General features: G+C 31.0%; 1 protein-coding gene across 2 annotated transcripts in view; it reads right to left on the bottom strand.

Annotated features, from left to right (window-relative positions):
* tinc (transmembrane protein tincar) overlaps positions 1-13,178 on the bottom strand; it is a 113,033-nt gene that overhangs the window by 18,340 nt on the left and 81,515 nt on the right. For both annotated transcript variants that reach the window (XM_040728026.2, XM_040728027.2), the window contains exon 3: positions 338-648. In XM_040728026.2, coding sequence (XP_040583960.1) covers positions 338-648 — 311 coding nt within the window. The remainder of the gene's footprint in view (positions 1-337; positions 649-13,178) is intronic.

Here is a 13,178-nt window from a genome sequence, read left to right as displayed (position 1 = left end):
ACAAAATGTATGCCAAAATCTTTTTTTTTTTGGGGCATATAAGCCCAAAAAAGGGTGGGTTAGCTTGAATTTATATCTTTTTGTGTGAGATTTGAGAGCCCTGGAATCCGGATACTTGTTAATCAAGAAATATAATTTTAAGGGTAAAGAAAACTAATAAGAAATGAACTAGCTGATTTTTGTTGTAATTGCAGGTTGAAAATACAAGGCCCGAGCCGCTACTAACGTCAGCCCACGTAGCACTTCTGTGTGTGCATAAGGAAATGTACTTTATCTCAAATAACGTCAATGAGACACTTTTAAATAAATTTGGTTTCAAATTTAATTCCTTAATTACCTGAATACTATTTGCAAAAAGTTGAAGAGAAAAGACGAAAGCAAATATTTTGTTTGTATTCCAAAAAACACTGGAATATCGAACACCGTAGACAGTAAGAGCAAGGATGTAGTTTAAAAATTCGGGACACATGGGCCACCAAGAGTCTTCAGACTCAAGATATTCACGAATTTGTGCAGCAGGGTGAAGATAGGGTGCTTGTGTTGTGGTTGTGAAGGAGGCATTCACAAGGCCACCCGTTAGAAAGTTGAGTATGACCAACCGATCCTGATGAGGAACAAGCCAATCCAAATCCGTTTTCCATATTTTATCTGAAAATAAATAAATAAAAATAAGGATTTGATGTAATATAATTCAAAGTTAAGTTATTAATTAATTTATCTGATTTATGACAGTCCCTCTATTACAAGGTGTACATAAAATTTAATTCTGCCACACTTTTTTAATGACTTTTTAGAGGTACGATGAATCACAATCGAAAAGTTTGATAAATTATAATTAGACTAGTCTACAAAATTTATATATTTTTTTGCCCTTGGATTGAGATGGTGTGTTCCTGAATGCCTTTATCTCAGGAAACATGGAAATGACCGGAATAAGTCTAAGTTTCCTCTTTTGCAGGATACGGAGTCTTTTTTAAATCATATTTCATTCAATTGTTATTGTCCAGCATTTCCAAAAAAAAAAGTTTTTCAGTATATCAACACTTTTAAGAAATGCCACACATAATCTCAGACAAGCCACGTATAAATGCCAAAGTGTGCAAAATTCGTAAAAGATTAAACGTATCCTCACCAACTGTTGTACATAAAACAAAACGATTCTATAAGGGAGTATACTAGGGGATATCCATACTAATAAAATACTTCATAATGTTTATTGTCTGAAACAACTGAAACATTCATCCTATCTAAACTGCAATGCTCTTTATTGGAGTATATGAGCAGGTATTGAAGCCTGTGTCTGTTAAAAACTTTTACCAAATTTGAATGTCCTCAAAAAACCAATAACTGAGGAATTGATTATTCAGTTCTGGTCCTCACTTCAAGACAGAGGTGAGGACTTCAGACTTGCAACTCAACTTGAGTCCATATTTTGAAGACTGATGAATGAACTTGGTCTTTGGCCCATATTTTGAAGACTTGTGACTTAACTTGATAACACATTCAAGGACTCGAAACTTGATAATATAGGTTTGAGATTCAAGTTGGACGACTCAAATTATTTGGATTCGATACTAAACTTGCAAAAAGCCTTAACACTATCAATCTTTTATTATCATTATGGAACAGAAAGGATCTCGACAGAAATCTGAATATTGAAGACTTGGACTTTTTCCCAACTTTGTTTTGAGGCCAGTTAAAGAGAGAAGCCAAAAGACTTCATATTGAATAAAATATTAATTATATATTCTTTGTATGAAATGTCAAAATATCAAGAGTTGTCGAGTAAGTACAAATATGTTTCATTAATCGAATGTGGGTCGTAATTCAATTTAGAGCCGATATGTAGTCTACCACAATTATTCCTTCCGATAGAATATTATTTTTTCCTTCTTTGAAGGAATGAAGATAGATTACGAATACACATTATAATTAGATAAATTCATATATAAAAGGAAATGCAAAAAGTCTTTCATAGCGTTCGGAAAGAAAAGGTTTTACTATGAACTCCCAAGGGACACGAAGGGTAACAGTGACGCAGAAGGTTATGTATACAATCATTTTCTTCCCCTCTTTCCTCTTCATTCTTTCTTTGAAAAACATTAAATTCAGTCAATGACATCATCTGAGCTGTAAAAATAAGAGACAATGTATGTACATGGGTATTTGACCGGTGAAGAGTTTTTATTATTATTATAAGATTTGATAGAAGAAAATTGTAATACAATTATCTGCAAACTTTATACTTAAACCAAAATTGAGCTTATTTTTCTTTCATATATTATTACTAGGGATGAGTCGAGTTCTATTTGTTTCAGTAAACCCCCTCATCAAAATATATTTAGAGTTTTGTGATGCTGCTGCCCCTCAGTAATTTTCTAATCAATCACCTTCATTTCTCATGAGCTTTTTCTACTCTTTGAGGAGATGAACTAAACGATTTATTTACGAATTGCACCGTCTCAGAGGACCTAAAAAATATTAGCTGATTAGAGCTGATGAAGCAAAAAAAAAAAGCGCTATTTTGTTTATCGAAGACTTGTCAACAGTTTTCTTATCCGAAACAAAATAAACGATCCTCGACCCTATGATGTTTAAGGTCATTCAAGCGCCATCGGCAGTGATCCACATGAAGATTTTGCTGATGGTTAGTTAAAAAGGTCTCCTAATAAACCATTGGGACTAACCACGACACAGTGAAACAGGCCACATAATTATTATTCACGAATTCGGCCATCTTTGTGGCCGGCGTGGCCTTGAACGCTTGTTTTGCAGCCTCCTGAGTTTTTTTGATTAGTATCCCACTACGTGAACGATCCATTAATTTTTATTTATTTACCAGACGCGTACGAATACGGTTGAAAGTGTGACGATTAACCACAAAAAGTCTTAACAATCTGTGTGTTAGAGAATCTGAGGCGGATAAAAGTTACTCTCACCAACAATCTGACTTCCAATTTGTTGAACAATCAAGTTATCAACTAATTTTACAAATAATCTTAAAGATTAAACTATTTATCCGTGTCAAGTAAAAGGATTGTGGTAAAAAGGTTGCGGAAAAAAATGTTACTAGTCAAATTCGTGGTGATCATTGTTAAACAAAATTGTTGTGGGTAATATCATTGTGAAGCAAAATAATTGTAAGCAAATGATTGTGAGTAAATTCATTGCAATTATCTTCTATTTGTGCAATCAAACTAATATCCGAAAGAACAATCCGATCTTCCGGTTGCACAGGTAAATTTCTGGCCCCAAAGGCACCCACATCACCATTGCGTTTCTAAGCATTAAGGATCCATTATATTATGTTGTAATAAACACCACCCCACGGGTGGTGCATGTGAAATACTCGGCTCCGATGCAGGTTATATTTATCCGCCACTGCTTCGCTGAGAATTAAGAAACCCTTCTAATATCTACTAGTGCAGGTGAATCTATTGGCTCAAGATAGGTTAAATTAGACCAGGTTGTGTTTTGGGATATTACAATGGGTCCTTGTTACTTGGTGGCGGAGGTTTTAATTTGCATTGGGATCCAGCAGTTCACCTGTACAATTATTGAGCCGGAGTTCACATATTGTAGATATTAGACAGATCCTTGATATTCAGAGAAGCCACGACGGTGGAGTTTGACAACCATGGGGCCCAGCAGTTCACTTACAACTCCCCATGGTGTATAATGTATTTTAAATATGCTTTTTTCTCTCATGTTGCTTAATCATTGAATTGTTTGATCACCCCAATATAATATAATTGCGATGATAATTTTGTCTTACAAAGGAATTCCTCAGTTTATATCGCTTATAATGATGTTACTTCACCATAATATTACATCAACAATTTTGTATCTCAATAAAAATAAACTCCTCAAAGTTATTTTCCAAAGATTTGGTCCACAACTTTTTTACCACAATCATTTACAGTTGAGCCTATCAATCGATGCCTATACAGCTATTAAGACCACTATACCTTGGAAAAATGAGTTTGAAATGTGGTACTAGGCTCTTTTCCCGGTCCGTAACAAATAATTAAAGGGGTATTTCATTTAATAAAAATTAATAAATGACCAGTGGACATCATGCATAAACATTTATTTTTATCTATTTTTATCATTCTAATTAATCGAATCAGTCCGGTTCGACTCAAATCGACACAATACTAGTTATTTCTAGTGATTTGACGATTTAAAAAAATCCCAATGTCGATTCCGATGCAATTCTAATGAAAAATACAGATGCCGATTCTAATTCTTTAATATATGAAAAATACACTTTTGCAAAAAATCCAAAAATTGATTTGTTTTCGGAATTTTTTTGAAAAATTTAATTTGAAATTTTTAATTTAAAGAAAAAAAAATTCAATTATACAATTTGATATTTAATTTTTGTATAAAAATCTACAACTATTCACACAAAATTTCAAAAATCCATGACTATTCACCAAAAATTTCAAAAATCATCTGTTGTTCTCAAAAAAAAAAAAAAAAAAAAAAAAATTATAATACAAAATTTTAAAAGAAAATTCAAATTTTAAATTTTCTGGAAAAAAGTACATAGTTATTTACAGAAAGTTAATTTTTTTGAAATTAAATTTAATAACAAATATATTAAATATTTTGAAAAATAATTTCAAATATTAAATTTTCTTGGAAAAAGAAAAAAAATCTTAATTTTGGAGAGTGCTATTTTTTTCATTACTTATAAAAGTAATAAATAAAATTCGGAATCGTAAAATAAACATTATTTTCCTGATTAGGATTTCAGAAAAAAAAAACCGATTCTCGGATTCCGATTAATTGTCCCCTCACTAGTTATTTCCCATATGATTGTAATAATAGAGTGACAGACTATCAAATCATTTTCTTTTCAATTATCCCCCCCCCCTTCTTTTTCTCTCTCTTTCTTTCCTCTTGATCTACAGAGCTATACGTATGAAGTATGAACATTTACCTACATATGTATTATACATAATATAGAAAAACTCAAAAATTGAGAAATAGATGGATGGGAATTGCTAGAATTCCCTTTCTACATACCAATCCCTATATCATTTCTATTATTTTCTAAAGACATAAATTTATCAAGAATATTGAAGAGGATTGTACACATTCTATGTACACATATTGAATTGATTGTCTCACCACTCAGGGAAGGAATTCTATTGTGTTTTGAATCAAGAGTGAGTTGTATCGTCTAATTCTTCAATACATAGTCAAAGTAATGAGTATGTTAAAGGAAAAATGGGGTTTGTTAAACAAAAAGAAAGGGGAAATTAACATCGTAATCCTCATGATTTTAAGAATGTTTTGAATAAACGTTTTATATGATTAGCTACAAAGTATATAGATATGAGACAAAGGAAATAAAAAAGAAATTCCATTTTTTTAGTGTAATGTCTAAGGATGAAAATCCTGTGTTGAATGGGCATGTTAAAAAAATGAAAATGAAAATCAACATGGTAATCCTGACAATTTAAAGAATATTTTGGAGGAGATAAAGAATAATGCTCATGACGTTTTATTAGATCAGCTACAATCAGCTGTAACAAGAGAGGAAGGAGAAAAGGATATTAATTACCACATTTGCTAGAATTACTCCGAGGTCGTTCCCCAATTCTATAATTAAAGAACTTACAAATATATCTCCGCAACAAACCCTCAGGGTTCCGCTCCGTCTTTTATGAGCAATCAGGTGTTGAAAATAATTGAATCTATTTTGGAAATGAAGTTCACTACTCAGGAATTAAATAATAATGACAACTGCTAAGGAAAAGAACAATCATTCGCCAGACCAACAATTCCCAAAATACGGCCCAGCTGGAAAATACACTAGATTTTCATTTCATGTCTATCTTTATTTGAGACTTGAGTTTTTTTATCCAAGACACATCAAACTACAGAGTTGTTTGCTGCAGAAGTTTTAGTTCTTCTTGGCCGTAAGGGGCTTTAATGGACTTCTTCATGTTGTAAATAGTCCGGATAAAAATGCCAACGGTCACAGGAGCCTTCTCGGCAACAACAACGACAACGCAGAGGAGATCACACACCCGTTGTCTTTTTTCTTGTTGTTCTGACATACATATGATAGAAACAAAACTTGCTTTTTTTTAACCAGTCGTTCGGTTTCGTAATGAAACCTCGTGATTAAAAATGACCAGGATGAAATTGTAACTATATTTTACTCTAAGTTTTGTGTCCCTTCTCTGTATAGTACCGGTATACCAAAGAACCTACCGTAGAATATGCAACTAGTGTTGGGGTTCGGTCTGGAAATATTATATTTTTTGTTGGACCGAAATAATTCGGGCAAAAAAAAAGCTGGGTCTGGATCGATCTCATATCAAAATTCCGTCTAATTAGGTCCCAAAAAATCGGTCTATATCGATTTTACAGATAAATCATGTTGTTTTTTTTTTCAAGTAGAATGAAGTTATACTAAGTTTAAACAGAGATAGTTCGGATTAATTTTGATCCCGCAGTCTTTTATATGTATTCAGTATTTGTCTTATACCTATCGTGTACTTTTGAGATTTTTTGAAAAAAATGAATGAAAGTGGATCTACAAAAAAAATAAAAATGGGTCTCTCATAATTCATAAGACCGAAAAAAATCGGTCCATAAATTGAGATAAAAACAAATCGGTCCATAAAGTGAGACCGAATCAAAATCGGTCTGCAATGTCTACCGAAAAAAAAATCACTTTAGACAGAACGGATTTTTTTTTTTTGTGCTGGACCTCAGTCTCAAAACTATATATAACCCCTTGAAATATTATTACCAGGAGTAGACCCTGGTCTCTTACCATGCCACGACTGGTAGGACTATTCTCAAAGCATTACCAAATATTCGTATAATAATATGTATATATGATCTATTAGAAATGTAAGTTAATACACTTGTTGTTTCGAACGTGCGTTCTAAGAGTGAAGGAAAATATACTGAACAATTCCCTATAACTTGACTTTGATGAACGATAAATAATGTAAGAATAATACATATATACAGCTTATCGAGAAAAAACAACATCTGAGACGATTAAAGAAAACGTTTATGGTACATCAATTAATAACTCAAATAAAGCCATTCATTTCCCTAATGACTTTTTGAAATGTGGATTATTTATAGTCAGAAATAAACGTAATCCCAAGAGTTGGTCTAGTCTATTACAACAATATATATATATATATATAACTAAAAATAGACTCTGTAACATCGACTTTGAATCCCGTATCAACAATCTAAAAGGGTTTAACTTATCAATTGTTTTTTTGCCTCTTTAATTCTACAATGACGTGTGTATATTTGGTGTCTTCGCATAAAAATCATTTTGAGTTAACATCAAGAAATATATTTTGAATTGAATAATTGTTGATGATGTAATTACTAATAGTGATACTTTTTAGTATAAAAGACTGATATAAATATGACTAAAGCTGTAAATTATAAGCATTTTCTAGTGTGGGATACTTTTAGTAATTGGTATTCTGAGCAATGCTTATTTTCCAAAGCTATCATTTTTAAATTATTGAGCAGATAAAATTTGCAAATAAAGTAATTACTAGTGAAGGTACTCACTAAAGAGGACATTGAGGATTTATAGACGAACTGAAAGGGTAGGCCTTTATTGGAGTCAACGTGGAATTGCTTATATACAAGGGAGTAATTCTTTTTTATGTATGGCTTTATTCCTGTCATTGCTAATCAATTAAAACGTCGTGATTGCTAAAGTACTCTCCCCCAACATTATTTTTATTGTCAGGATTACCATGTCAATTTTCTGGTTTTTTAAAGTATAACGGCAGGGCTTGAAATTTTCAACTCTATCCATGATATTTGTTAGAGACAAACGATGTTATCTCAAGTATACAATAATTTACACTGTACTTGGTTGTCAGCTCTGATTTTTTCTGCTTTTTTCACTGTTATTCAGTGTTTCTAACGTTGATTGGTTGAATTTGAATTACTTTATGGAGCCTGTAAACAATTTCCAAGAATGAAGTTTTGAATTTGGAGGTGTAAAAGTTCTTCCTTTTGATAAAAAAATAGGACAACACAGATTGACCATTTATCGTAGCAAAATGCTCCTAAAGTTTTGAAATTTTATTACATCTAAGGCAATGTGCTACATAGTAAAATTACTTATTGATAGTAAAAATAAATATTTGTCTTTAAATCGTTGTTGTTCTCGGCCTCAAATGGACTCAGGTGTCCATTTTTGAGAGTATTATCGCCTACTAAATTTTCATTGTAACTTTTTTTTCCCCGTAAATGTTTAGTTTATTTCACAAAAATTGTCTACATAGGGGTTTTTTAGCTAAATTTGGTAAGCAAAGTTAACGCCATCAAAATTATCACTTTTTGAGTTATTTAAGTATAAAATAAACATACTTGCAAATTTTTTGATACACCTGTCAAAAAATTTGGCTCTGATACATACACTAACCAACTGTCAGATAGACAGAAGGCTACTTTTCATTGAATTACTATCATCGTTTTTCTAGGCCAATAAATATTGAGTGCTCATAAAAAATTATAAAAGACTCTTGATAAAATTTTTATTTAACTAACAGGTTGTAATGTGTAGTAAACGAATATTATTCAAACCAAATCCGATTTATTTCTTTAAAAATGTAAATTTTCTAAGCATTAGGTCCATTGAGCTACCTTGAAATATTCATTAAAATGGCTCAAATTTCTCAATTGCATTTTTTTATCAAAAGAAACACTGTGTAACCTCCAAAAAATGAAATAATTGACACCCTAGCATAGAGTCGACAAATTATATATATAACTGTAAAAAAAATGACATTGTAGGTGTGCGATGAAATTTTGTCGCTGCAACCTGAGTAGTGTTTGTATTTTTCTAATCTGTTATCATAATTTTTTTTTATTGAAGAGAGAAAGTAGTACAAATTAAAATTTGATGATTTTTCGGAGAGTTATAAGTGTAAGAATTGAGGATTGACATTGGTGTAATTCCTACCAAATTCATTACTAGATACATTGTGAGATTTGAGTTTATTTCCATCATTATATACCTTTATACTAATTGTCCCGGTGAGCACTTTAATTTTCGTTTTTGTTTTTTTAACATTCCGGGAGGTCACATTTTTTAAAACTATATCTATACAAGGACAAAAAGAGGGTAGCTTTATATTTATAAGTATAACGTAGGTATGCTTCCATACAAAAGGAAAATTATGAATTCCTAGACGACAAGAAATAATAAAAAGGGAATAGAGAAAGGATTTCGACTCAATACACGTAATTATTTACTACATACAATTCTATAGAGGAGTAATAAAGAGAAAAACACAAAGAGAAGAAGACTGTATTTAACAGAAAAAATAATTATTACTTTTTAAAAGAATAATATTACTACATGGCATAATAAAGTTAATACCTACTTAGACATAAAGACGGAAAAATAACAACAATTACAAACAAAGAAACAGAAAAAGTAATATTGCAACTATTTGTATGGTAGTACCCGACATTTCAGAGTTATTAAGCATCGGGGAAGAGACAAACTTTGCTTTAATAATGTAGGAGATAACTCCTCAAGAAATCTTCAGTGTTACACGTAGTTACTCAAAACTTAGATGTTATCCCCTCATGAATTAAATAATTATCATAACAGCTTGAGAAAATAAAAATCCTTGCTCAGTTCGACAACAACAATATAAATTCCACGAAAATAAATCCTTAGAATTTAGATCCCTTATTAATATAGGGCGCAGCTACAAATGATCGTTGCTAAAAATGAGTTTTCCACAGACAAACAGACGAACTTTGCTTTATTAATGTAGAGATATATAAATATTAGACTGTTCCATTTGACCTTTTCTGCTGTAGTTTGTGGCCTATTGCATAATATTAAAATACTTGATGACAGTTGTCGAACAAAGAGGAGGATAAAGCAATGACCCGGCAAACCAATTTAGACCCTTTAAATTATTAAAGATTAGGTACATAGTATTTTTTACTAAAACACATTTTCAATAACCAAATACTTCAAAATATATAAAATACTATTCTTGACTCAAAGCATCTTTATACTTGAAAAGGGTCAAGCGGTTTAAAAATGCCCAATTTAGACCAAAAAAATCTCAAATTAAAATCCCTTAACCCCTTATCCCATAATTTGACTGTTATTTCTTAAAAATTATCCTCAACAGAAAAGGTCTTTCCGTAGGGAATAAAAGTATTCACCCAAAAACTGGACCGTTTTACCTATATGTATATGTATATTCATAGCAAAGTATACATAAAATATACTCTTATTAACGCTTATTAAACTCAAGGCCTCAGCTCCACCTTCTCTAATAATAAAAAAAAGGTCTCTATGGAAAACTTAGTGGGAAACGAGGGGGTTATTTGTTACAAAGAAACTTATGAAGTGTTTAAGGAAAAAAGAAGGAAAAACGACCTTTCTATTTATTTGTTCCAATTCTACGTGATCTAAATATCACATAAACTTATTTCCAATAACTATGTGTGTATTTGTTTTTCCCTCTTGCCTTTTATCGATTCATTTCTTTTACTTTTTCTTCACAAAAAGAGCTGAGTATTTATGAAAACACTTTTTTATTACTTCATAAAATGCTGAGTAATACAACTTCAATGTGTCTTTTTTTTCTGTTGCAATCATCAAATATTTACTTTCAATATAGATTGTTGTTGGTCTTGTCATGTTTTATTTCAAAAGTTACAGATGATGATCGTTGGTTAGAAAGATGACATGACTCTGTATTCATAAATAGAGTTGTAAATTCTAAGCATTTTCTAGCGTGCAGAGTTTTTGGGAATTGACAATCTGAAAATTGTTTTAGTTTTATTCACTACAGCTGTTACGTATAAAGTAAGTAAAACGTGTGAGTGTACTTATGAAAGACGCAGTGTCACACTAAGATGGAGTTATAATCATAAATGAATATACTAATATAATTTAAGAGGGCCCGGTTTTTTGCGGTTCCTACATGAATATATGTTTTGTTTTTTCAATTTTCTTAAGCTGTACTCATTATTCTTTTATTCTTGAGGAGAGAACATGTAATACATATAAACTATAAAGTGTAACCACAAATGTGTTTGATCATGAATAAAGAAGATCAATGCACTGGAGTTATAAGTGTAAGTCGCTGATGGAATCGGAGTAGACTTGAGGATCGACAAACGAGTAATTCCTGTATATGTACTTCCTCGATACGGAATGGGGGTTTGTGTAAATTTCCATCATCTCAATGTGGATATTAATATCTTCATCTATGGTTATAAGTGTAAGCCCTTTCTGGACTCACAGAAGAATTAAAGATCCGTACGAGCGTACTTCCTGCCTATATCATTGCTAGATATGGAGTGGGATTTTCCTTATTTGTAGAATAGTTATAAAATTCAAGAAGGAAATGAACTAAAACAATCATGTAATAAATGTCTTAAAAAATAAGTTTCTATGAAATTATGAGAATAATAATTAATACAAAAAGTTGCCTTAGTTCATTTTTATCTTTTATTTCATAACAATTTTACCAATAGAAAGGGGGAAAAACACACTTAGTTGGTCATAAACAAAAGGTTCATATTTAGAGTATTCCTTGCATAAATCCTTTATATGTATCTCTAAAGATGAACAAATCCCTTAAACTAAAGAAATATTAATCAAGGCTTTTGAAAGGATATACTTTACCTTTTTATATATTCTATAATCAGAGTCTTTCATCTATGGAGAAATATTAATTACAATTTGAACTAGTAATTCTATATACATCTATTTTTATTTACGATGTGTCGAGAGCAATTCTCCTAATTAAAAATACTCTGATCAAAAAGGGGACAAAATTTTTAAAAATAATAGATAAACAAAAAGCTTTCGTATATTGGTTCCAATTATAATTTAGTATTGCTTCATTTTGAATGCAACAGTACCCCGGCAACGCAATAGTAAATACTGGTATATCAAACAATGCCATCACTATTTATAAATTTATTAACACTGATTTGTTTAAAAATAAATCAATGAAATATATAATTGAATCTTAAGTATTATTGGCAATAGTAATCAGCATTGCCCGGAGTTATTAGACGTCTACAAACAGACAACTTTCGCTTTAATAGTATATATTTTCTTTATTAATATAGAAGACATTTTTCATTAGAATAACGACACTTAGTTTCTCAATACTTAGATTTTCTCTCCTCAAGAATGAAATAATAATGGTAATAATTTGGGAACATTAGAAAAATATTGCCAAAAATAACAAAAATTGCACACTAAGAAATCCTTTGGATTTTCAACCCTCAATAATAGATTGGGCAAAAAATAGTTTCCTAATTCCCACTTTTTTTTAACTAAGTATATTTTGTTCAATATTGGCAAGATCGGATCATACGATAAGGTATTGTAAAGGTGTTAGTGTATACTACAAACTTTTTTTTACATTATTGCGCTTGGACGTTTCAGTCGTGAATTATATCGCAGTTATTATGTTGGTTTCTCTGTACTTAGTACATAAATACAAAGAAACAAATTTTGCTTAATTAAATTAAAATTTTGAGAACTATTCTAACAGAAATTTGGCAAAATTTTGACGAAAACCAACAAAATGATCTAAGTTGGGGGCTTAAAAAAAAGATGTACATACATTTTTGGTGAAAACTTTTGTAAATATTTTTATGTCAGAATAAATTAGTCAAAAGTTTAGTGAAAAAATATTTTTAGATTAAAAAGTTGTTGGCATCAATGCCCTTATTCGAAAAAATCGATATTTAGAACCACAGTAAAACTCAATAAAACTATAGATACTCAATGTTGCTCGTGACATATCAGTAATATATTTTAGGGTGAAGAGGTCATAAGTCAGGGCGGCATCCATTCAAAGAAGAGAGGCGAAAACTGGGAGATAAATCATAGATATGTACATTGTATATATCCATGAACAGAATAAATATTTTTAACATACAAAGGGCTGAAAGCCTCATAGTCTTAATCAAATACAACAACCATAGGAGGGAAGGGAAAAAAGAAAAAAAAATGAATTGTAAACGGTTCTGAGGCTTTCTAGACTTTTATTCCCTTCTTTAGTTATAGAATATATATGTACATACGTGTAGAGTGGGCCAAATTTTAGATTGGGAAATTTATAACAATATGAAAGACTATTCCATGTCAAATTTCAGATCGA

This window comes from Lepeophtheirus salmonis, chromosome 2 (assembly GCF_016086655.4).
Source record: "Lepeophtheirus salmonis chromosome 2, UVic_Lsal_1.4, whole genome shotgun sequence".
Taxonomy (NCBI): Eukaryota; Metazoa; Arthropoda; class Copepoda; order Siphonostomatoida; family Caligidae; genus Lepeophtheirus; species Lepeophtheirus salmonis.
Note: the sequence above shows the minus strand (reverse complement) of the source record. Positions and strands in the feature narration are given on the sequence as shown.